Source organism: Haliaeetus leucocephalus, unplaced genomic scaffold (genome assembly GCF_000737465.1).
Source record: "Haliaeetus leucocephalus isolate CR32 unplaced genomic scaffold, Haliaeetus_leucocephalus-4.0 Scaffold228, whole genome shotgun sequence".
Classification (NCBI taxonomy): domain Eukaryota; kingdom Metazoa; phylum Chordata; class Aves; order Accipitriformes; family Accipitridae; genus Haliaeetus; species Haliaeetus leucocephalus.
Genome location: NW_010972664.1, coordinates 20,761,722 through 20,786,408, shown reverse-complemented (window position 1 = coordinate 20,786,408; position 24,687 = coordinate 20,761,722). Strand labels below are relative to the sequence as shown.

The 24,687-nt window shown below is 49.4% G+C and overlaps 1 protein-coding gene across 1 annotated transcript in view; it reads left to right on the top strand.

The window, feature by feature from the left end:
- The window catches only part of CASQ2 (calsequestrin 2 (cardiac muscle)), a 33,143-nt gene extending 14,968 nt beyond the window's left edge, over positions 1-18,175 (top strand). Inside the window, exons 3-11 of the mRNA XM_010567447.1 lie at positions 965-1,065; positions 3,216-3,327; positions 4,700-4,773; positions 5,239-5,369; positions 9,725-9,770; positions 12,247-12,301; positions 12,985-13,085; positions 13,451-13,525; positions 17,254-18,175. Of these exons, the coding sequence (XP_010565749.1) occupies positions 965-1,065; positions 3,216-3,327; positions 4,700-4,773; positions 5,239-5,369; positions 9,725-9,770; positions 12,247-12,301; positions 12,985-13,085; positions 13,451-13,525; positions 17,254-17,445 (887 nt within the window). The 3' untranslated portion in view covers positions 17,446-18,175. The remainder of the gene's footprint in view (positions 1-964; positions 1,066-3,215; positions 3,328-4,699; positions 4,774-5,238; positions 5,370-9,724; positions 9,771-12,246; positions 12,302-12,984; positions 13,086-13,450; positions 13,526-17,253) is intronic.
- Positions 18,176-24,687: the final 6,512 nt, after the last annotated feature.

Sequence of the window (24,687 nt, the reverse complement as noted above, 5' to 3'; positions counted from 1 at the left end):
CTCCCCAGAGCAGAAGAGGAAACCTGCTGTAAAGCTGAAAGGCTGCTGCGTTGCCCACCCCTGGAAACAGCTGCCTTCCAGGGGCTGGCAATCCCTTCATATTTTAGCCCACAAAGCAATATGGAAATACTACGACATATAAATACAACAGCGCACAAATATACCACTAGGCTTAAGGTCAGAGACTGTTTAAGCATACCAGACTGTATACCAGATTGTAATTTTCTTTCCTAAATGTGTGTGCTGGTGGAAGCTAAACTAAAGCTGAGAGCGTCTGCCTCTGCTAAAAGGAACAAACTACCAACCACCTTGGCCTGGTGGTACCCCACCATCATCCACTGTGGGAGCTCAGCGCTGCTGATTTTGGAGCCTCCAGTGAGATGCTGTGGCACCCAGTCCTCAGTCCAGTGATCTACCATTCAAATCTGCCAGCCTGCCATCTGCAGCATCTCTACCATAGGTTTCTAACCGTTTTGTCAAGGCTAGCTAAGCCTCAGAGAGTTTGAAGCTCAGTTTGACTTTCAGGTCACTGTTTATGTTCACATAGTTCAGCCCTCTCTGGGCAGAGAACACAACCTGCATCAAAATCCATTTTCCATCTAGTGACAGGTTGTTAAAATTTGGGATGTTGGGTAGAGCCCAGTATTATTTACTGCAAGAGAGATAGCCAAGGTGAAACAAGTTCCTGATACAGAATTTTTCCAGCTGAGGCCAAACTGTGACCTGAACGAAAAGTTCAACATTTGGGAAGAAGCTAGCACAAGTTCTGGCTGAGGTCTATCCCTCATGCTGTGAAACATCAGTCAGGAGAACTCTCGGGTTGTTTCTAGCTGGGCCAACACAGCAAATTGGCAATTGCGTTTTCCCAGGAGGTGTTGCTAGAACAAACAAGCAAGATACTCTGTAGTAAAAACACTTTTAGTGACGTGTTGACCACGTTATGTTTCTTGTCTCCTTCTTTCAGGCTTGATTGAAGAGGGAAGCCTCTATGTCTTTAAAGAGGAGCGGTTGATTGAATTTGATGGGGAACTGGCCACGGATGTCTTGGTGGAATTCCTCTTGGACGTAAGTACAGATAAGCTCAGAGCTAGATAAAGCCTCTCAGAGAAGACCTTGCAAATACTCACTTTGCTAAAAAACATGGGTTTATCTTTATTTGAAATTCCATCCCTGTTTGCTACACACTAGTAGAGATGACATTTGCCAGCTTCCCAAATACTTGTCTGACCATGAGTTCCCAGGAAAGCTGGTACCTGTATATGCCACCAACCACTTATATCTTAAAGATGTTCTGCTCTCTTTCCTGTTTATGGAGTATTTGATTGGAAGCAAGCAAAAATCCCACATAACTAAGTGCTAGTCACCTACCTCAGTTAGCAAGCTAGTGTGCAAACATTTTGCCATTTGCAAAATCCTTCACTCTTTTTTTTTTCCAAAAAAGAAGAGTTATTTAAAAAAAAAAAAAAATCCAAGAAGTAGCATTCTCATAGAGCAACTAAAAAGAGCTCAATTCATTGAAAAAGGTATGTGCTGCAAACTATTTGCCCTTTTCTAGACACAACTGCTGCCTCTTCAGTGAACTTACCAGATTGCACTGCCACGAGTTAGAGAAGATCAAGGCCCCAGGACTTAGTGCTCTCAGGTCATTTTGTGCACAGGCACAACCGCGTACTCACCTTTGTGCCTAAATGCAAAAGAGAGGCTGACTCCCTCATCAACGTGTTGCACTTCTCTTTCTCTACATTTTATTCCTAGGAGAGGCGACAGCCCCAAAACCTGGTCTTTGCTTTGTAGTGAAAACATTTTGCAGCGGCTTGGCTTTCCTTGGAAATGAGGCTCCCTTGAGGAGCAGCCGTGCAATAATACAGATAAGGGAGGCAAGGCGAGCAGCGGAGCTGGCAGGGTTTGTTTCCCAGGGTGGCAGGTTGCCTAAATGGTCACCTGCGGTGCAGGAGAGCCAGTGGGACGAGGCATGGCCAGGGAAGAGAAACAGCTCCTTAGGACCTTAGCTCTCCTACGGCAACGCCTGTGGCTGCGTGCATCAGGTATTGTGGCCAAAACACATGCAAGTGGCTTCAGGGACAGAAATGGGCATCTGCCCCACCTGGGAGGGCTGCAGATGGATGGAGCAGGACTTTGCTGTGACCCTGGCAGCGGTGGGACCCCTGGTTCCCATGGCTCAGGACACTACGGCAGCAGGGAGATGCCGGAGCATCACTCACAGGGGATGCGGCGTAAGGCGCTCTGTGAGTTTTTGCTTGCTGTGCTTTGTGGTGTGCCGCTGAAAAATCGTCTTCTGCGAACAAAGGAAGAGAGCAAGGATTTCTGTTTGTGTGTTTTCCCCTCAAGAGGCAAAATACCCAGCAAAGCAGGGAAGTAAAAACAAACACATCCCTGGTGCCTCAGCAGCCTGATCTCAAAGGAAAACAAACCCAGAGGTTTTCTACTCCTCTGTAGGCTGTACAGTGGCCTGCCTGCATTTTTTTTTTTTCCTAGTGAAACCACACCTGATTTACACCAGTATTGCTGGGGAAAATAATCAGACAAAATCTTTTCACCAGCCATAGCTAGTTAAGAAAACAGAAACAAACTTTGCATCAACAACAGCCTGAAGCAGCAGATAGGTCTTCCAACTTCCTCATCAACACTGTGACATGTCTGGGGCCAAAGCATGGGTTCAACCCATTCTGCACAGGAGGATCAGCCAGGAAAATTCACATCCAGACTTTCCACTGCTCCAAAACACTGTTTGGCCACCCTCTAGCATGCTGGTTTTAATGTTTTCCAAAAGCAAGTTCTTTGCAGTGACCTCTTCCAGCAAACGACACTTGAAAGCAAATATATCCATCATTCACAGAAGCTCACATTCCCCGTACCAGCCCCTTTCAACTGCTGTCCCTTCTTCTCAGGCTCTCTAAAGCCAGCTGCAACGGCTACCCCTTATCTCTCATCACAGCAGGTCCCTCAGCATCCATTTGGGTTACCCAGACCCCTCGCAGCTTCAACCTATGCAGTGAACCTACTAATGGCTCCTTCTGGAGGTGACCTACATCTCTCGGTTCCTCACATTAAGGCAGAGAGCACTAAGTAGGGTTTCCAGCAGCAGAGAAATTGGGTGACCTCTTTCTCCCCACTTAGGCTGCTAGTGACATACCCTGCCAGGCATAGGTGGGTGCTGCAAATTTTTGCGTTATCAAATGCATTTGTCATGGCAGTTGCTAGAAGACCCTGTGGAGATCATAAACAACAAGCTGGAGCTTCAGGCCTTTGACCAAATTGACGAGGAAATCAAACTCATCGGCTACTTCAAAGGAGAAGACTCTGAACGTAAGATGAATATGATCCTCGCGGGGCTTGGAGCCTGGCTGGGGGCTCTGGGGGACGGGCATTTGTCCTTCTGCATGAATGTTAAGGGTGTTAGGGGTATATGGCAGGCTGTGACAGTGCCAAAGTTGCTGGAGGATGAGGTGGGGTCGCAGGCAAGTTCTATGCATGAGCCCATTGCTACACCAACAGCGGTGACCCTTCTGCAAGGTGTCTGCTGGCAAAAGAAGGGGACGATAATCCCAGGGCAGCTGAAGTAAGGTAAGTCTAAGCTCCCCCTCTTATGAGCAGTGTGCCCGAAAGGTCAAAGAAAGAGGGAGGGAGGAAAAGGGAAAGAGGGGGACACACATTAAATACTAACTTGGCAAACGTACAGCAGCAGTAAGCAGGACACCTTAGGGCAGCCCAGCAGAGGCACTGACCTGTTTCTCCTCGCTCTACCCCAAGAGTGAGAAGAGGCAGGTCCCATGCCCTGAGGGATGTGCAACTCAAGGACCATTCCAGGCAAAACCATCAGCTTTCACAAATCTGGAGAAACCCTCGCCGGACTCTCTCCGGCAAGCCCCAGCAGTCTCCTCTGCCAGCCCTGCTCTCCAGGCAATGCTGACAGTGTGCACCCCACGCTTGCAAGGCTTACCTTTAGCAAAAAGACAGGTGTTCTTACCTGAACAAGACACGTGTCACCAGGTCTGATGCATCACAACAGCCCTCCCACCTCTCCCTTCAGCTTTCTCACCCGCTCAAAATGGGCTGCAGGGCAGCTCGGGCAGGGCTGTGCCCCTGACGCTGTTCAGTAATAAGTATTTTGAAGAAAAGTGGGAAATACCTGTTGCAAAGAGCTCCCACCAGGCTGAGAGCATCCTTCCTGACCCCAGCTGAGGACCTGATACCAGTAACAGTAAAAATGTACCTCGTTCCTGCCCCGTCCTCCCGCAGCAGGAGGAGCATGCCTAATCACGCTTGGTGACTGTTTAGGCAATGGCAGCAATCATTAGTGCTGGAACAACTCCATGTATTTCCCAGGCTGAACTACTGCTTGTGCAAGCAGGCAGCTGTAAACAGCCTTATCAACAGGCTGGAGTTTTAACCCTTGAACCTGCTTCACAGGGCTGCTGATTTCAGCCCCAGTTAAGCATGGCATGCCGGGATCTGTAGTTTTTCCTGAGCACTGTGGGGCTGCACAACATGTGTCCTGTTCGCTCCACATGAAGTGGTCCTTGTTTGTAAACCCTGGAAGGGTGGAAGAAACATAGTGCCGTCATCTGATGTATTTTGCAATGATTTGTGTTTGTTCTTCCCTGGTGCCTTCTGTGCTGATCAGAGCATGGCCAACTGCCTGTGAAATCTTTTCTTCATTCCCCTTTTCTCCTTCCAGATTACAAGGCGTTTGAAGAAGCCGCCGAACACTTCCAGCCGTACATCAAGTTCTTTGCCACCTTCGACAAAGGGGTGAGCATCCATGGACCTCTGTGAGAGCTCACAGACTCCACCAACTGTTTTCCAGAAGCTCAGCATGTTCCCAGATTTAATATCTGGCTCCAGCTTCTCATTTTCAGTGTCCCTGTAATTTGCGGTATTGGTGTCCGCGTTTGGATTTGGCCCTGGTGCAATATAAAAGGCCATTTCTGCAGTGTGGAGGCAGGTCCTGATCTGGGTTTGGAAACCAGCCCCATTAGGTTTGCGGGACCTTGACTCTGGCTTTGTTCTGCCCCAGTGCTTGAGACCAGTAGTGCAGAGAGCATCGGTGGTTTTTTTAACCAAGGAAAGATCCATTCATATTTAGTTGGCCACCCCTAAGAGTGCATGCTCTGAGAGAGAGCAAGCACCTTGACCTCAGCGCTGCTACTGGGAGAGACTGGGCAGGCAGAGAGGCACGTCAGACTCACTCACCTCCGACCTTCTGCACTGCAACAGGTTGCCAAGAAGCTGGGGCTGAAGATGAACGAGGTGGACTTCTATGAACCGTTTATGGATGAGCCTGTTCACATCCCCGACAAGCCTTACACAGAAGAGGAGCTGGTTGAATTTGTGAAGGAGCACAAAAGGTACGTAGTGTACAGGACAAGCCTGGCCGTGGGAAGCAGGTAAAAGTGTCTGTCATCGCGGGCTTGCCCCTCTAGGGCATCCCTCTCAGAAAAAAATTAGGATGATGACCGCCTTTTGGTGATTTGCTGACTCAGGTTTGAGATTTTTGGCTGGTCTTTTCCTACTCCTAGAGGTGCAAGTATCCATGCTGCAATCAGAGCCCACCACCATGGGGCTGTGACGACACAGCTTCCCTCCTCTTCCTCCCTCGTCAGGCCACCCTCAAAGAGCAGGGAGGCTTGTAGCCAGTGGAGAGCAGAAACCTTGCCCTACTTGCCCATGCTTTTAATTTAGTTCTGTACAGAAGATGATCTTCTCCAAGGCCTTTCAAGCCAAACTCAAATTCTGTCCGGTCCCCTCCTTCCCCGAAACAGCTTCACTAATGGATATATCCCTCTCCTGATGTCAGATATGTCTGTAGGCAGGCTCTGAGCTCAGACCAAGCTCGAAGGAACCGTAATGGACCAAAAGGCTCCTGCTGACCGCAGGCTCAGAGAGAAAGCCACTGCTGTTATGGCTGTGTTGGGCCTCATGTGGCGATGGTGCTGAGCACCTACAGTGTTTGATCGACTCAGCAGGAGCTGTGGATGCTCCATGCTTTTTGCTATCAGGTTTATTGCACAGTTGTTTAGGCACTCAGCTACCAACAGTCTGGAAGTGACTGGAAAGGCTGATCCTGTGTAAAAGCCCAGGGTTAAATATAAGGCCACAGCTACCTACAAGGTGCTGTATTTTTACACCCTTAAAAATACAGCTCAGTACAGTCGCACAGGCTATCTGCTGCTCCTGCAACTGCGTTTCCCAGCAGACGTTCAAGGGACCAGAAAAGAGTTCAAGAAAAGCAGGGCCATCAATACAGTTAGAGGACCCCAAATTGGGCTGAGCTGGAGGTTTGTGTTCACACACAGAGGGTTTAGAGACAGGATCATCTCTGGAATCCACAAGTCACCAGACTTTGAAACAGATCTCTGCTTTTTCTGAAATGTGAAGGGGTCCTCTGTCTCCCATGTACTTGCAGGTCACTTTGCTGACCTCCTGGACTTCCTGACCTCAGTCCTTCCCATCTTTTTTCCCCAAGCTCTTTCTGTCAAGCAGCAGCATCAAGAGGCTGATTAAACACAGTCAGCTAAATGCTAGCCTAATAAGGCAAGCTCTCCACCAGCACAAATTGCAGTGGAAACCCCCCAAGTCTTACATATTTCAAGATGCTATGTGGTGCTTGGTAGAAGCGAGGGAGTGGGCCATGTATTTTCCAAGTGCCAAGGCTCAGAAAGGAATTAAAAGGAGTCTCATGAAATCAGATGCCTGAAATCCCAAAGCTGCCAAGGTGCTGCCATGGCAGGGGAAAAAGCCTGGGGTGACAGTGATACGTTCCCAGCTGAGTCTGTCGGAGCAGAAGCACTTCTTCCTGCCTTGCCACCAGTCAAGGATCTAAAGCCAAAGGCTGGAAGTGGAATTAGACAGGACATGGAGACGATCAGGTCCGTAGAGAAAAACAAAGCGACCTCAGCAGCTACCATGTGCTAGTTCCCTGTAGACAACTTGGCAGGACCTTCTCCTCTGCAGGAAGGTGTAGAGGACCAGTCGCCTCCTCCTCCTCACACACCAGACTTTCTCACTTCACCCCGGCTGGCAGGCATGGGCTTAGGTGCAAATCCCCACCGCCACCTCTCCATCCCCCAGAAGGAGCCCCGGTACATCACTGGGGAAAGCTCACGGTGCTCAGCAGTACCCAGGCTCTTTGGCATGCTTTAAACAGCCCTTCCAAAATGTGCTCCCCGCTGCTGTTCTCTGTTATTGTGGTGTAGTGACATGGGGGCTGAATTCTTCTCCCTCTTACTCGCCCAAATCCCACTTACCCCGCTCCTTCCAGCATAGGGAAGTAACCAGAGTAAATCTTGAGTAACTCTGCAGCAATCAGTACATGTGGGTGTGATCAAATCCTTCCCACTGAGTTTCTTTTCTCCAAGAGCTACCCCCAGAAAATGGCTAGGGAAAGCGTCTTGAAAGCCAGGTACACGTATGCATAAGTACATAATACGCATTCAACTGCTATAATCTCCACTTTTTGACAATCAGCAATGAGGAGACTTGCTGGGTCAAAAACTGTATCCCTGATTGTGTGCTTAGTGGCTATTTCTTCAATTTCTACAGTCATTTTTTACCTCATTTCTATTTTGATGCTGAAAGTCCCCAACTGTAATGAGTTCAGCAGCTGAATTATGCATTGCATCAAAAGAGCACTCCTATTTGTTCAGTTTATACCCGCTACCTAATAATTCTGCTGTGTGCCTACTAGCTCTTGTGTTAAGAGGAACAATGACTAGACATTCCCTCTTTCACTTTTTTTGGTCACCATTCCCGATTTTTTAGACCCCCTGCCAAACCCCTCTTCAGTCACCTCTTTTACAAGATAAAGAGTTTTATCTATTTAACCTCCACCAAAGAGAGGTCATTCCATACCTTCGTTCACCACTGCCCTTTTTCCACATCCCTTTTTCAGTAATTAGATATAATTTCTGTGATGGGATGACCAGAACCACACATACATTCACTGTGGAGGTGCACAGTGTAGCTGTCCATTGCCATAATATGTATGATGTGTTCTACTCCTTAGTCATTTTCCAACTGTTTGTAACCTTCTTTTTGCCTTTTGCCTTTGGAGCTGATGCATTCTCAATTTGTGACACCCGGGCCCCTTCCCTGAGAAGCAATAATTAATTATAACTAATTTAGAACCCATTGTTGCACCTGTATAATCAGGGTTGTTTTTCTGCAAGTCCGTTACTTCCTATATGCCTATCTAACATGCAGACACTCAAGTCTCACAAGATCCCTCTGTATCTCCTCATAGTCAGGCCTGTGTTGGTTGTCGAAGAATTGGATATGATAAGCAAACGCTGCCATATTCCTATTTCCCAGCTTTGTCAGATTATGTGAGAGTATGTTATGCATATGATCATGCCAAAGCATAGGCTATGAATCTTAATTGGTTAATTCCTTCTGTCGTGAAAACTGACCGATCACCTCCACCCTTCGTCTTCCAATGACATTAATCCACAGGAGGACCCCTCCTCTGATCTATCTGCATCTTGGTTCCTCTGAGAGCCTTGAGTAAGGGACCTTGTCCAATGGTCCTCTGAAGGCAGCTCACCGCATTGCCCAGCGTACCTTCGCCCACTCGTTGACTTGCTCTGGGAACTCCAGCAGATCCATGGCCGTGACTTTCCTCTTAAAGGCCACGCATCTCTTGTGCTATCGTGTCATATTCCTTCAAGTGTCTGTTAACTTTACTTTTGCTGGTAGCATCGTGTCCATAAGGACGTCGCCCTTCCAGATCCGTGGCTCCTCAGGTCCTTTAGGAACCCCTAAAAAATGCTCCTTGTTTTCACTGCTGTGGTAACGAGGCAAACTGAAGCGACAGGTTACACATCTCATCGATGCCACCTGGTTCTGGCAACACGCTGCTACTCCCTCTACCATTCTGTTCTAGGACCTCGTCGATCAACACTTCTCTTGCAACAGCTCCCGGGGCTGGTCAGCCAGGGAGACCTGCTCTGCTGGAGGAGCCTCTGTGAACACCTGATGCCACAGCAAGCAGAGATGCAAAGGATTACTTGTGCTTCTCTGCTATAGCCTTGTGTTCCTTGGGTGTCCCTTTAACACCCCAATCACCTTTCAGCTTGCCGGGCTCCCTGACACGCTTCCTGCTATGGACATGTCTGAAAATAATTACTATTCTTTTTTTTGTCCTTTATAAACTACTTCTCAAAAAAATTTCCTTTGGCCAGTCTGATGGTTTACATTTTCTTGCCAGTGGTTATTAGGATCTAAATTTTCTTCCCAGAGGTTATTCTGTCTTCATTGCTTCAGCAGAGTTTGGAAGGATTTTTGTGGTGGAATTATGCTGGGGTAAAACCAGGAGAAAAAGGGAACAAAGCCCATTAGGAACGTCCCAGGGACTGGAAGACAGAAGTGAATGGGTCACCTCACGCTCTCAGCACGGGCAGAACAATCTGCCACGTGTGGGACTAATTCACCAGCACATCCCAGCACAGAGAGGCGTCTCATCCTCCCAAGCACAAATAGCGGCTGCAATGACTCCAGTGGGGGCAAGGGCAGGGTTTTATCACCACAAATAAAAGCATAAGTTGACCTACTGTCCCCCCCTGCTTGCATTCAAAACGTGGTGGCTGACAGCGCTGACTCCAGCCGCCAACCAAACGTGGCACGGTGACCTTTTCCGTGACGCTGGTAGCATCATGGGTGACGGTGACGGTCGCATCCTCAAAGAGTGTTTCTGTCTTCCTTCCAGGGCCACCTTGCGAAAACTGCGCCCAGAGGACATGTTTGAGACGTGGGTAAGCACGGGCGGGTGGGAAGCCTTGCATCCCCTGCTAGCTTCCAACAAGAAACTGCTGCTCAAGAGCTCCAGCCTCTGGCTGGGCGAAACGTTCTCTTTCCTGCCTTGCAAAGCCGCTTTCCCTCCTCTGGGAAGAAGGGAAAGCCTTGGCTGCGATGCCCAGTGCCTGAGTTCAAACGACATGCTCAAATGCTTTGCTCAACAGCTGACCTGGGTCCCGTTTGCTCCACAGAGAGAACAGGGAAAGCTAATTAAGTGTGCCAGGCGGGTGTTGAGCCTCTGTAGCGGCCGTGATACAGCTACGGAGAGCATCCTTCCCGAGGATGCTCCGTCTCATCTAACGGGCATCGGTGCTGGTGGTGGGGTGATTTCAGTGGTCTGCTCGCTGGGCAAGCTACGGAGATGGTACCGAAGAGGTGATTCATAGAAATTGTACCAGGGCAGTTGTACAATTCCAAATGCAAGCAAGGGCAGGCAGTTCAGTTAATTATATAGATTACGGAGCAAATCGCGCATCGATTGCGCTTCTCAGGGTGTGAGCAAGCTGCAAGTCAATGATTGTGAAGAACGAACCAGCGGTTTGGCACCGAAGACACGCAGAGGACTCTCCTGGTCCGCAAGGGTGGGGAAGAAAGGAAGGGTGAAAATGAAAGAAAAATCTTGTATAACAAATTATCCCTTCACTGTGAATGAGTACGATGTTAATAGCCAGTCAGGGACCTTCAAGTGCCAGCTGAATGCTGAAAAACAAAGCTGAACAGGTGCTTTACAGACACTAATGAAGATGCAGTCTTTTCTCCATAAAGCTCAGCACATTTATAACAGCATTCTGTTGCCTCCTTGCTTGGCTGTGTAACATGAAATGCTGCGGGACTCCGAAGCACCAAAAACCTTGGGAGTCTTTAATGCAACAAGGAGAGAGGTAATAAAACTGAACTGGGAGTTATGAGTCACTTAGGTATGATAGCTTTTCATTTTGTTTTAAAATACAGACTCTCTGTAGAAGATAGCTTCCTAGATCCACTGAAGTCCCTCGAAGTTTTTCCATGGGGATTCAGTGGGACACAAATTTCACATGCCGTGGTTTTGCTTTCATACTGAACATATTCTAAAATAAGCTCAGGAAAATTGTGAATTTTCAGCAGTGGAATGTTTGCTTTACCAGCAGCCTGGGAATACAGAGCTTGCCTCCGCTATGAGCAGGGGACTTGTACCTACAGGAGACAACGGGCTGGATTCTGATCTTGCTGCAAGTTCAGAACATCCTCAATGCCTTCACTGGAGTTACTCCAGTTTTGTTTGCTGTCTTGGAGGTCAGAATAGAGCTACATTATGTAGCTATATATATAATTATATATTGCAAACATATATTTTTTTTTTATTTTGCTGTCTGACAATGCTGCTGGCAAATACGGAGAAAAAGGAACAGTGTAGATTTTTCCAGCTGTGAGTGGCCTGAATCCCAAGTAAATCTGCCTAGAATGCCCCACTGAAAACGTATTCCCTGAAGACGCCAGCAAAGGCCCAACAACCGCTATTGTTTTTAAAGATAATGTTTTCCACTTAATCTTTCAGGGTTTTTTTTCCTTTCGGTTTTTGATGGTGGCTTTGTCACCTCTGGGCTCAGAAGGGAAAAGAAATTAGCATTTAGATGGGAATTTTTTTTCGCATTAAAACCAATTGAAATGGAAACCGGGACCGGCAGCGGGCGAGGAAGGCGAAGCCGATCCGTGGTATAATTCAGAGATGACATTCATAGCAGATGGATGATGAACCGGCCGGCAGATCCATTGGCCTTTGCCAATATCATTACCCATTATTCACGTGTCTCATGGAGAAAAGCGGTCCACCGGGCCATCATTTCTGTCCTCTGCTAATTGGAGCCCTGAAACGAGCCTCCCACTCAATTCCCCTCGCTGCTCACGGAGACCCTCGCCTAAAGCAGAGACCCTTCACCTCCCAAAAGGGGCCCAAGTGAGCCACCTCGCCTCTCATACTGTGGGGAAACCTCCTTGGCTGGCCCCAAAGGAGCATGTTTGGGGGCTGAGCATGGTGGCAGCTATTTGTTTCCCCGCAAACCATCCCCAGCGGCTGCAAATTTATGAGGGTAGGCGGTCTCAGGCATGGAGGGTGAGCCTATATTCCCATGCTAGAGAGCCCTTGACCTTGTCTGCAGGCAAGGTTTTGCCTCACACCATCAGAAGCTCCCTCGCCTTTGCCATCGTGGTGCCCACCTCATTTTTAGCTGAAGGGTTTCAGCAACCCTACCCAAACTACCCACTTCAGTGCCTAATAGCTCCACGGCTTGGCCTCACGTCAGCTCCCATTTCTGGTGTTTCGGTGGGGCTCCTGTCAAGCCTCCCTTTGCAATCATCCTGTTCGTTTGAAGACATCCCACCACTCCTTGTCTCCCGCGACCGCCCAGACTCTGTCCTCCCTCCCTGGCCCATCGGTAATAGTTTTGTTGTTTCCAGGAGGACGACATGGAGGGAATCCACATCGTGGCCTTTGCCGAAGAAGATGACCCAGGTAGGAGGTCATTTTCCTCCTCGTATGACTCTCCATCACTCAAGAAAGTGTAGTTTCACATACTTTGTTTGCACTGGGGAGCTGGGATGGGGAGCCCCAGCCTGCTGGGATGGGGAGACGGGATGCTTCTGGGTGTTTACGCTAGCAGGTATGCTAGCCAGGATTCAAATTCTGGATATAAACAGATGGCTGGCTGGGAAAAAAAAGTCATCCCCTCCATCCCAGCACCAGGATTTGCTCCCTAACTCTGCGTCCATCTTGCTGTGTGGCTCCAGGGAAGTGCCGAGGGCTGGGTGTGTGATGGGCATGCGGGATACCCATGGGCATCAGCTCCTGAAAAGCCGTGGCACGGGTGCTTCTCGGTGCCATCAGCGTGCCGAAAGGCTTTGGCCTCTCGGGGGCTCAGTTCCTGCCTCACCGCAAGAAAATAGTGACATTGTTCCACTCCATGGAAGGATTACGAGACTTAATTCATGTGTAACTAATTTCAATACCCGGGGAGGATGCTGGAAATTAAAAGCCTTATTATCAGAAGAAAGAGCTGGGAGACAGCATTTTAATGAGAACTATAAACAACTTCTGTGTGCATGGAGGGGGGGGGTAAGGGAAGTTGAAAACCCCACAAGCGAAAAGTGCCTGCATGTTTGCTGGAGAGAGCTGCAGCGGTTCATGTATCATTTCAGATGGTTTTGAGTTCCTGGAAATCCTGAAGCAGGTTGCCAGGGACAACACCGATAATCCCGACCTGAGCATTGTCTGGATTGACCCTGACGACTTTCCTCTGGTGAGTGGCAGGGGCTCCTTGCCTCTCTTGGTTTAATTCACCGATGGGGTTGGGGGGTGTGTGTATGCACAAGCACAGGAATTGCCCCAGGGAATTTGGGGCAGGGAAGGACGGGAAACCGGACCACGGGTGATCCCTGAGAGCTGCTCGTTCGGGTCTGCTTCCCATGAAGGTGGTATCTTGGGAATATCCCGAGATTCAGCACTTTCCTTTGCCGTGTGTGGTGGCCCAAGCTCACATTCAGCCTTTCTTCTCTCCCACGCACTCATCGATGCACGTTCCCCACATCGCAGCCCAGCCGGCTGAATTAATGCAATGGGGTACGGCAAACACCCTTGTCTGAGCTTTGTTTCTCATTCCTGCAGCTGATCACTTACTGGGAGAAGACCTTCAAGATTGACCTGTTCAGACCACAGATTGGGGTGGTGAACGTCACAGACGTGAGTAGCATGTGCCCAGAAAAATCCAGCGAACCCAAGATTAGGGTGCTAGAAAGGACAGGGTCTGAGGTCTGCTGGAGTCAGTGAGATTTCTGCTAAGTGCAGGTAGACCTGGCTTTTCCCCAGGGAAAAAGCGTAAAGCCCTCACCATTCCCACGTGCAGCGGGGTTCATAGCACCTCCGACATCGGGCTTCAGTCTGAGCGTGTTTCTGCTGCCGAGTCGCACACAAACCACATCTGCTGAGGACAGGACCAGCCCCTGTGGTCCGAGCTTCAGGGCTTTGCCTGGTTTTGGTTTCAAGGTCTCACATTTCCACCTGCATCGGCAGCGTGCGCCTTTGTCCATGCCCTGCTCTGACTGAACCTGGGTGGGTTGGTGGAGGAAAAGTGTGTGTGTGTAGGGGGGAAAGTGAGCCATGCTTAGGGGAGGAGAAAAAGGAGGGTGTTTTTGCAGCAGAAGCAGAACAGCACAGCTTGAGTGTAGGAAGGAAAAGATGGTCCCCGACAGATGACAGGGAGAAACTGCACAGCTTGGAAAAAAACAAATAAATACACAGCCTTATTAAGAGTACAAGATAAACTGGTAATGGAGGGATCCTGCTGGGGAAAGGAGGGTATAGTGGGGTTCATCCAGGCCCTCCTCCTCCTCAGCCACTGCCTTGTGGGTAGTGCTGGAGGGATTTGGGTGGGAAGAAGAGACGTGTCCGCCCCATGCCCATTGGCAGTGAAGGGTTTCCACCCCATCCCGCAGCCGGCAGCGCTCCCGAGGGAAAGCTGCGCAGGCGGGTGCTGCTTCGGCACGGCTGCAGGGATGGTGGTACCCACAGGACCAACAGCTGGCCTATCGGGCCAGCTTTCTAGCAGCTACTGTTTTCTTCATGGTTGTCTTCAAGCCAGTAAAGCATGGGACTGATGTCAGGTTGCCCACAAGCCGTTAGCTTTTAAGGCAGGTGGGAGAGGGACCCAGCTGACCCCCACCAGAGAGCTGCTGAGTGCAATGTAACGTGCGTCACGACTACAGAGAGAAACCGTTTTTCCTCTTTCTGCCAATAACACTCCAGACGAGCAGAGAGCCGTAATGAGGCACACTCCAGCCTGGCTCGCTTATTACCTTAGTTTATTTTTGATGGTTAAGTGCTGGGTGTTTTAATCTCTTTAAAATGACCCTGTGTGGGTATGTAAGTGTCTCTGGAAGCAGAAAGCTCTCCACTGCAGAAGTGTTTGTAATTCGGTGCTTGACTTCATGTTTGAAATTTCAGCTGTATGAGAACCTGATGTTTCATTAGAAGAGAGCAGAGAGGGATTTAGAGTTGGGACAGCTATCTGGAGCTGGGCACTGCTTCTGGCCCCACCACCGACCTTGCTCCCGGCCCCCACGTCCCCTCTCCTGTACCTCCCCAGAAAAAGAGGGACAGCGAGGGTGTATCAGATAACTGTGCCTCCTGTTATAACAAATGCTGCAGGTCCACAAGATGGGAGACATGGTAAGGAAGGCAAAGTAACGGTGTTATGAAGAAAGCAGAGGCCCTGGATCTTGCCCGTCCCATTGAGCGGAATGAGAGGCTGGCTTGGGAGTCACGGAGTAGATGTGGTGCTGGCTGGATGTGAGCGGTGCTTTGCCTGTAGCAGAGCAGCATCCGCCAGACCGTGGGACAGACACCTAGAGAGTGAGGACTCAGTGGGTTAAGGCTTGTTAGCAGAATTGTTAAGGGAGAAACAAAAGGGAAGAAGGCCAAGATAGCATCCATCACCTATGATCATGAGAGAAACGAACAGACAAGCCAGAAATACAGCCCAAGTCTTCCAGTCTTTTGCCCTTATTACTAGTCCGCAGTATCTCCCTTGATTATATTTACCACAGCTGGCCATGTTTAAGTCATGTCAAAGCTACATTAAACAGCTATCAATGGAAATTCATGGAAGTGGGACTGTCAGTGGCAAGAGGATCTTATAGAAAGCAGGAACATATGCCTTATTATCCAGCAGTCACTCAGAGACCTGCAAAAACTCATGCATTATCTAGCTTTGATATAGTAAATGTTTCAGGTTGTTGATTATAGTATTTGCAGGTTTTATTTCATTCCTCTTAAGTCTGTTTTCTATTCCTCAAGAGAGAGATTTAAGAAAGTTCTAGGTTGGCGGGTGATATCTAAAACAAACACTGAGCTCATTTCGTTATTTCAGTGTTACATCACTGCATTCAGCCAAGTTACACAGGTACAAAGTGGGGCTTACACAACAGAGTAAAAATAAACACTGCTGTTGGCTTCGGTGGACATAACCCCTGTGACCCCATCGTTTCTCTAAAAACCTGCCAATACAAACACCAGAGCTCCCAGCGGCCCCCGCCAGCCCGTCACATCGTAGTGGCTCACGACTAGGGCCATGCAAAATATTGCTGCTTTATTTGCACAGCATCTTCTCTAGGTGCAATGGGCCCACCCCTGTTACCGTTATTTAAAGGTGTCGCTTTTTGCTGCACGAACACTCCTGAGTTGGGGACAAGATCATTTGCAGGAAGCAAGAGCTGCATGCCTCTCCATGGCTCTATTTTATTACAATTTTGGTGTTTTAGAAGGAAAATATTGTAAGCGAGAAACAGCTTTCCTTGAGCAGAAATTGGTCTGGCTTTTTAGCAAGCCATAAAACAAAAAGAATTAGGTACCACAGACAGGGAAAGAAGATGGGTGCATTTGCAAAAGCCGGTAGTTATCTTCTGACATATGAAAAGCACTTGCTTCTGCCACATCAAATGCCGAAGGAGATAACCTCACGGCACCTCTGCAAAATAGGAGGCTGATCCTATTTTATGGAGGGGAGACAGTGAAGGGAAAGGGGCTTACCCAGGCATTTACCCAAGGAACCTATGGCAAAGCAGGGAGAAAACCTTTCAGTTCCAGCCCTCGGGGACCATCTAAGCTATGCCTCCTGTCCCTGGGTAACAGCCACAATTTAGACAGCATCTTCTTACTGAATCTCCCCTCCCTTCCAGTTTATGGAATTAATGCAGACAGCTGGAGAGAAAGAACAGGGAGCACCTGTAGTCCAGGGCATCAGTGTTTTTCACCATTCTTCAGCTGGAGCACGCTTGAAATGATCTGAGGAAAGGCTCTTCCGAAAGGAGGAACCAATACCACATGTGGAGGGTCCAGAGCAGCATCCTAAGGCAAAGGTGATGGTGAAAGAGGCTGGCAAGAAGGGGTGCTGACAGCTGGCTGTAAAAAGTCTCAAAGGAAGAGGTCCCAGAAGGGCTCTGGAAGGAAGGAGGGAAATGCTGAAATGTCCTGTGAACTGAGGTGATGCAGGGGGAGCTGGCATAGGTCTCTTCGTGCTCTCTTTATGTAGACTTGGAGTCTACAGAACGGACCAGGCAGGGTGAGGACAATGCCTCAGGTGGACAGTGCTCTCGCTCACGGGTACAGGCAGCGCAGGAGAGGAACAGGCGGTGGGCGCACACCTAACCCAGGGCAACCAGTACCACCCGCTCACGTAAACCCGCCGACCAGTCAGAACAACAGCGCTTCGGGGGGAAGCGGTAATCCCAACGCGTGGGCAGAGAGACGCCGTGGTTGAGCCTGCCCACAGGCTGTGGCAGAGAGGGACCTAATGCCACCACCGCCTCCTGCATCCCACCTGGGGTCCAACCCGTACCCCCGCAATAGCAGTGGACCCCATCTCTTCCCTCTGCCTCCGAGGGTGGCTAATCCCCCATCGCCTCTCCCCGCAGGCTGACAGCATCTGGATGGAGATCCGAGACGACGACGACCTGCCCACAGCCGAGGAGCTGGAGGACTGGATAGAGGACGTGCTTTCCGGGAAGATAAACACCGAAGACGATGACGACGACGACGACGATGATGACGACGACGATGACGACGATGACGACGACGATGACGACGATGACGATGACGACGACTAACTGTGACTCTGCGCAGTTTGACTTGTGGGGGCCAAGAGGCCTCCCCCTGCGGCAGGTCCCTCTATCAGAAGACCTGTGTTTGAGCGTCAGCAAGCACCGCTGCTCCTCTTTTCCCCCCTGCCCCGCTCCCCCTGCCCCTGCCCTCGCCGGGACCCCCCCCCCCCCCTCCCCGGCCTGATTCTCGGCGGTGCTGAGCCACCAGGACTGCCCCTGCGGGCACCCAGCACCGCTGCAAATCATGCCTCCTTAGTCAGGACAATAGGAATCTGCAGGGAATCTGCCTCGAGTGTCCCAGGGCAGGAGAAAAGTGCCCGCCTGCTCGCTGCCAGAGGGAGACAGGGAGCCAATTTGTGTTTTCCGTGCTCGTCGGCCCAGCGCTTAACATCCAAAGACCAAATCTCACTTCAAGACATAGGGAAGGCCACTGTAAAATTAAGTCCTTTTATTAAACTCAATGCCCTTTGCAGCTACTCTGCCAAGACCACTCAATCCTGCAAGTTCTGCTGCGGGAGGCTGTAGCTGCTCATTCACATGCTAGGAGCAGCAAAAAGCTTTGGGAGGGGAGGAAGGTTTTAGGGATGCTATTTTAAGTTTCCAGTGATTCCGTATAATGACAGGTTATTCTCGTCTGGCAGCCCAATGCAAGACCAAACACTGCAGTCCCTGTCTGAACCTTTCTTTTTGAAAGCTCAGGCCAAAGACAGGGTAAACGCAGGTGGTCTGACAGGGGCCGTCAAAGCTTGCGAGGTCCTGAACTGCTGGAAAGGCTGATCCAGGTCTGAGCCCAAACTCTCGAGGCTGAAGGTCATGGCACTGAGCCAAACTGTTGGTTTGCACCCCAAGGAAACACCAGAGCAGAATCCAGGCCAGTTCCAAACATCTGCAGCCAGGTCTGGGCTGGGTCTACCTTCCCTTTCAGGTGACCCTCAGCTGGATTGAAGGTGGTGCACACAAGATAGACAGCATACTCTCCTGCCAGTGGAAGCATTCACAGGGGCCCACCCTGAAGCTCTCCTATTCCCCCTGGCCTTCCAGCTTTAGCTGACTTTTAACCCAAAGCCTACATAGCATCTTTTCCCATGACCAAGATGTTGGGAGGGAACACGCCCATCCAACGGTATTAGATGCTGGATAACATGCGTTGGGCAATGAGCGGTGAAAGGATTGAAGCTGTTTGGCTTTTAAGTGTTCAGCTGCACAGTTACTCCCTGCTTAAGAGACTCGGATGTCCCACGGTAGGCTGCGAGAAGCCTCTTTTGACTGCGGACTGAGAAGGAGCTCAGGGCACCAGTTCGCAGTCAAGGAGGTCGCTCGCAAAGCGAAGAGTCAGCAACTCGGTCCTGGCGAGTGCAGCACCATCCATGTGCAGGTCACTGCGACAGCGTTAGGTCTCCCTGCCTTCCATTGCCGGCAGATTTCAATTGTCTTAGCTTATTAGGTTTGACAATAGTGCAATGAATGGAGAGTTTGGAGATAGTTTTATCTTTATAAATACATTTATAAATATGTTCTCCAGTCATTCAGACTTGTTAGCATAGGTAAGGTACACAGGTCCTCTCTTGCTACAGACGAAAAACATCATTCTGACCTTTCTTATACTGGCTTACGTCAGAGGTAGGAGTCGTTAGGGGAAATAACAGTGCGAGGGACAGGAGAATCAGAGCTCGTTATACGAATGCAAATCAGCCTGATGAGAAACAAGGTTTACACACTATCTATTTCTTTTATCAGATGAACTGCAAAGCAAGATTTTATAGATTTTTTTTTTTCCTGCCTGTTGATCAGTCTCTTTGACTCTCTCTCTCTCTCTACATTAGCCAAAATAGAAATTTGAAACTCCTGGTATAAAAAAGCTGAAGTACTGATATATTCCTACGTATGCCATATCCCCTTGGTGGAAAGTGCCAGCATGAACAACACGCAGCTGGATATCTATATATCTCTATGTATATGAATGAGTACTGTGCTTACATGGTATACGACTGGAGACCACGTCAGCTCCTCATTGAACATCACTCAACCCGTGCTTTTAAGGCACAGCCTATTAGAAAAATAGACAGGACAGCAAAGCCCCCAGATCAACTATGCCCTTTCTTGCTTCTTTACAATGCACAAACACTGCCTGGAAGACTTGAACTAAACGTGTTTGGGGAAACCATCCACCTGGTCGTGCTGGGATTACGAACAACTCTGCCTCATCCCAGAGGACCCGGTGGAGACTTCCAAAAGCCTGGAAATGCAGAGTGCTGCTCTCAGCCTGGAGGTCCCCTCTCTTTCACTCGCATCCCTGCTCTCCTGGCCAGAGGGGTGCTCAGCACCCTCCTTTGCTCTTCCAGCTGTTTCTTCAAGTGATTTGCTGGAAGACCCTGGCTCAGAGAGAGAGGGAGCAAGCAGGACTCGAGGTCTCATTGATGCACATCCGTAAGGAGCAAGAATGGGCAAAACTAGCCATTTAGGAGTCTCCTAGTCTGTGATTAAGGAACAAATACTCACCTGAGAAAAGTACTTGTTTATCTTTACCTTGGGGCTACTCCCAGGAGTAAAACACACACAGTTTCACCCCACACAGGCCCTGCAGCTCCAGATCGGTCACTGCAAAGTGCCATGGATTTCTATAAACATGAAGAATAAATGAAGAGTTACTCTACTGCCTTTCCTAACCGGCAGAGTCTCTGGCCATCCCGACTGCCTGGGTACTTTCCACGTACCTCCCCTCCCGCTGTGGATGCCCGTCTATTCTGATGTGCCTCTCTCTAGACGCTCCGAGGGGCACAGCTTACACGGGCAGACCCTGCAAACGGCACTACAGGCGTTTCACAGGCACGTACACATTTCAATGCATCGAGCAACAGAGCTCTGGGGGCAAAAAAAGTAATTAGTGTAGTGGTGCTTAGGCTTATACGGAGTCCACTTTGGCTGGGCTCATACTGGGGGTGGTGGGCTGGTGTCAGCAGTTTATGGAAAGTTTCCTTGGAGTTGTGAGAGAACGGGCTAATCCTACGGCTGCCACTCTTCACGGTGCCAGCACGGTCCTTGACGGGGGCCACCCCTTCTCTCTTCCCCTCATTACAGTTTTCATCGTTCTCTTTGCCCACAAACTGGAACTTTTTATCTTCAGCTTTTGGGATAAACACATAAAAAGTTAAGAAAACGTTGCAACAGAGGAAGGATTGCGGCAATGAAGACGAGTAGGCAGCAAAGCCTCTCCCATTCACCCGTAACACCTCGTCTGCCCTGAGTTCATAGTGACCAAACCGCCGAAGGAGGTAATACCCCTTGTGAAGGAGATGGCAGCTTGAACTTGAGCGTATTCCTCGCAGGGACAGGTAAGACAGTGGTACGGGGAGGTATCACATGCAGGACCCCAGGCACGTGCACTCCTGGGCTCCTCTGTCAGAAACAGGCACAACCGGCATTTGAAAGGCACTGGTGGCCCTGAGGAGCAAAGTCAGCCTAATCCTGCCCACTACGCACTGGAAAGCAAAAGGTCAGTATGTTTGCATGAGAAACCAGCAAAAAAACCCTTCTTTATTTAAAAAAAAATAATTGTGCATGTGGGCAGCACTGAGTGTTTCTGCAGGCAAGTCTGTTAAGACTGTCCTCTTAGCAAACAGTTCTTTTTCTCCAAAGCGTTAATTAGACATTCATATTAAATGGGTCTTAATACACATAGAGATAAGGAATTGTATTTTGCCCTCATCCAACTGCGAGTGCTTCAAGCTGATCAGTCACTTCAAAGTACCCCAAACCTAGTCTTACCAGCCCCTGACGACAACGAGGACCCCCCCTCGCAAGTGATACGTGGCAAGAACACGCAGTTGTACCCCACCTCCTCCCAGTCCCCAGACTGGTTGGTGTGCTCTGTGTACTACAGGCCACCCAGTACTGCTCATGGGCAATGATCAAGGCAGAGGGAAACCCATCAAGAGCCACATATTGCAGCTATCATACAGAAGCACGACGGAGAAAGCTTCTGTCTTTGCAGCGGACCCAAGGACACTGATGGAGAGGCTCTGGGAACTCGAAACGCCTCTGAGCTAACGCCAACCATTTGGGAAACAGCTCCAGAAGGAGAGGACAAGGGAGGCATTCCGGAAATCGCAGATTACTCCATATTTTCAGGGTCAGCAGTTTTCATGATGTTTATGAGGAGTGGTGAGAATCTCCTGTGCTGCCCTTGAGAGAGGAACGGCCCCGTAGTGAAACCAGAGATCTCGGCTGCTTCCCATCCCAGAACGAAGCTGCTCAGCCAGATGCCAACATGCACGCACAGCTGAGGACACCGGCTGCTTCTCCTTGTCCGTCTGCACATCATACCTCAGAAATGATTGATTCATTACTGAGACCAAACAAAAACCATTGCCTTTTATTCCCAGGGAAATAATTAATTAGACAGGAACATATCACTTCCCAGCTGCCACTGACTTGCAGTGCTGTGAAAACAGGCCAGGATTACATCTGGATTCCTCTCTGCCCCAGCAAAGCTTTGGCTTTGGGGAAGCCCCCCAGACAGCCAGTTGCCTGGACTCGGGGGGCTGAAGAGGAGGAATGGGTGAACAGGCGACAAGCACCAAGGCCCTCCAGGGCAAAGCAAACTGCCTCCTGGCTACTTTTACACCCCAGGTACATCCGCGCCATGCAGTGCAACACCATCCCGTAGAAACTGGAGAGACAGCGAACCACAGCAGGAAGGATAATTAACCTTGGTAATGAGGCTGCGCCAGCAGGACTGTGTCCTACCCGAGACCCAAGGATCTGTGTGTCAACCCACTGCGGTGCAGCATCCCCTGCCTTTTCCCTGCTCCCTCGTACCACCGACATCTGGGCAAAGCAGCCCTTCAATGGTCAGCAGCCCTCGGGGCCAGCCATGGGACAACTCTCACACCAATTTGGCAGAAGAAGAAGATGTCTAACGATGATGCAGACCATGGGGCAGGGACCAGGGCAGAGCCAGCCCTCTTGGCCCAGCTCTCAGAACACTCCCTGCCAGGTTTAAAAGGTGCTAAACTATTTAAAGGGGGAGGGGGGGAAAAAAAAAAAAAAAAAAAAAAGGCTACAAAGCTTCCTTGCAGCTTGAAGACCCGTCTCTAGAGTCAGATTACAAGCAGCTTTTGGGATGGAAGCAAAGATCCTTCTGATGCCTCGCTCCCCGCTTCTGCTCTCCCCTTGCGCCTTCTCTTGCTGAGCCCCTGTGATGATGGAGATCAGCAAAGCACTCAAAGGGCTTCTGGTATTGTCGCTAATGCTACGGAAAACAAGAAGAAAACAGCTTTTTCACCTTCTTTTCATCCCTCTTGACTTATTACTCTTCTGGTCTTCACTGGCTCCCCTAATTTTTTTTTCTCTCTCCATTTCTATCTAGCCTGTCCTCCTCCTCAACCCACCCCCATAGCGTATGGTATGGAGGGTCGCTTAAGGACAAGGCCCTCCCCTGCCCCTACTGTTTGAGCTCATCCCCAGCCCAGGGAGACAGCAGCCTCCTTCATGCCACCACCAGGAACCGGCCATGGTGGACCCCCGTGCCACGTGGCTACGAACAGGGGGGCGGACAACATCTCCTTCCTGAGGAGAAAGCCGACCGGACAAGGCTGAGACTGGCTTTCCTTTTGGGAAGGACAGGTGGGACACGCTCAAGGCGAAGCTGTTTCACCAACCTGGGCGCTGAGGAAATACCAGGATTTTTTTTGGGGGGGGTGGGCATCTTTTCCCATTGTCCCCAAGTCCAGATGAGGAACCATCACCCTTGATCAAGCCTCAACTGCTGCCACTGCAGGAAGAGATCGGTAACCCCCAGTACCACCAGTAATGGTGCCGCTACACCACTTGAGCAGACGACAATAAGTCTCGAGGGTTAAACGAACTGAACTGAGTTTGCTGAAGGGGTTATCCCATACTTCAACAGCAGCCAGAAAGGCAACGACCTGCTCGAGAAGACCAGTAGTTGTCCTGACTGAGCCTTCCTTCGGTCGTGGGTGGCAAATGACTTAAATAGCCATGGGCAACCTCATCCTCTGCTTTTGGATTTGGAGGAAACCCAGCTTGAATCAGGTCCCTCCTTCAGTAACGCAGGTAAAAATAAAATGATGTTTGACCAGAGAGCAGCCCTGAAATTTGTCTGGTGTTAGATTTTTTGCTTTAAAATTCAATCCAACGTGTCAAAGCCCTGCTCCTGTTAGTGACAAAGAAAGAGGCTATTGACTGACAAAAGTAACTAAATGTTTGAAGAACATTTTAGTCCCCGCAAAATGAAATCGCTGAAGGAATTTGCACAGCTTCCCACAGACTAGTTACTGAATTACTAAACCAGTTTCTCCCAACCACTTACAAAGCAAAATTATAATCAACTGTAGGATCTGGTATTATAAGTACTCAAGAATGAGCTTTTACAAAATAGAAGCTAAAAGGTTTGCAGATCTGTTTCACATCTGTGGCCCAGATATAATCAGCTCCTTCTCATTCCCTCTTTTAAAGCATGCCCACAGCATCTGACTCGTGCTGAAGAGAGGTCCAAAAAGCTAAAAAGTTCTGAGTGTCTCTTAAAACTTTCAGAGAGGCTGAATCAAATGTGTTTTATTAAGGACTCCCTTCTCTCCATGCATCCACTTTTCATTCATGCTACCTTTTCAAGTAGTAAGGAAGGAAAAAAAAAAAAAAAAAAAGAAAAAAAAAGACATCCAAGACTATAGATGTCTAAGCATTTGGAAGCCTGATTTTTGCCTTTGGAAGAGACTTAAAATGTTTCAGTTTACAGAGCAGCTTCCTGCCTAGAGCAATTTGTGGTGTCTGTTTTTAAAATCTTTGTACCTTCATGTTTCTAAGGATGCTGGAGGGAAAAACCACACCCTATTCTCCAAGGTCTCTTCCACTGACTTCACGTTGCCTCCTCCTTGTCTTACTGTCTCTCTCGAGGTTTTGCTGCTTCCTCCATATTTTGATACATAAGCAAGGTGGCTGCAGTGAGCTATCCCAAGTGCACATCCACAAGGTAAAAGATATCTCCCTTCTGCCTCTTCTAAATTGTATTTAGTGCTGCCCACGCAGAGCCCAAAACCTGATTGTTCCGTTTGTCTTGGCCGTGGCCCCACCAGCAAACAACCGTGGGCAGGACCCACGGATTTTGGGAGGCTGGCAAGCAGCAGTACTGCTGTGTGAGGGCACTTGGTGTCCTCAGGTTCTTTGCATTAGCTGAGCTGGAACCAGAGCAAGCCTTGGGTCATGTACAGAAGTGCCCATCTTCACTCC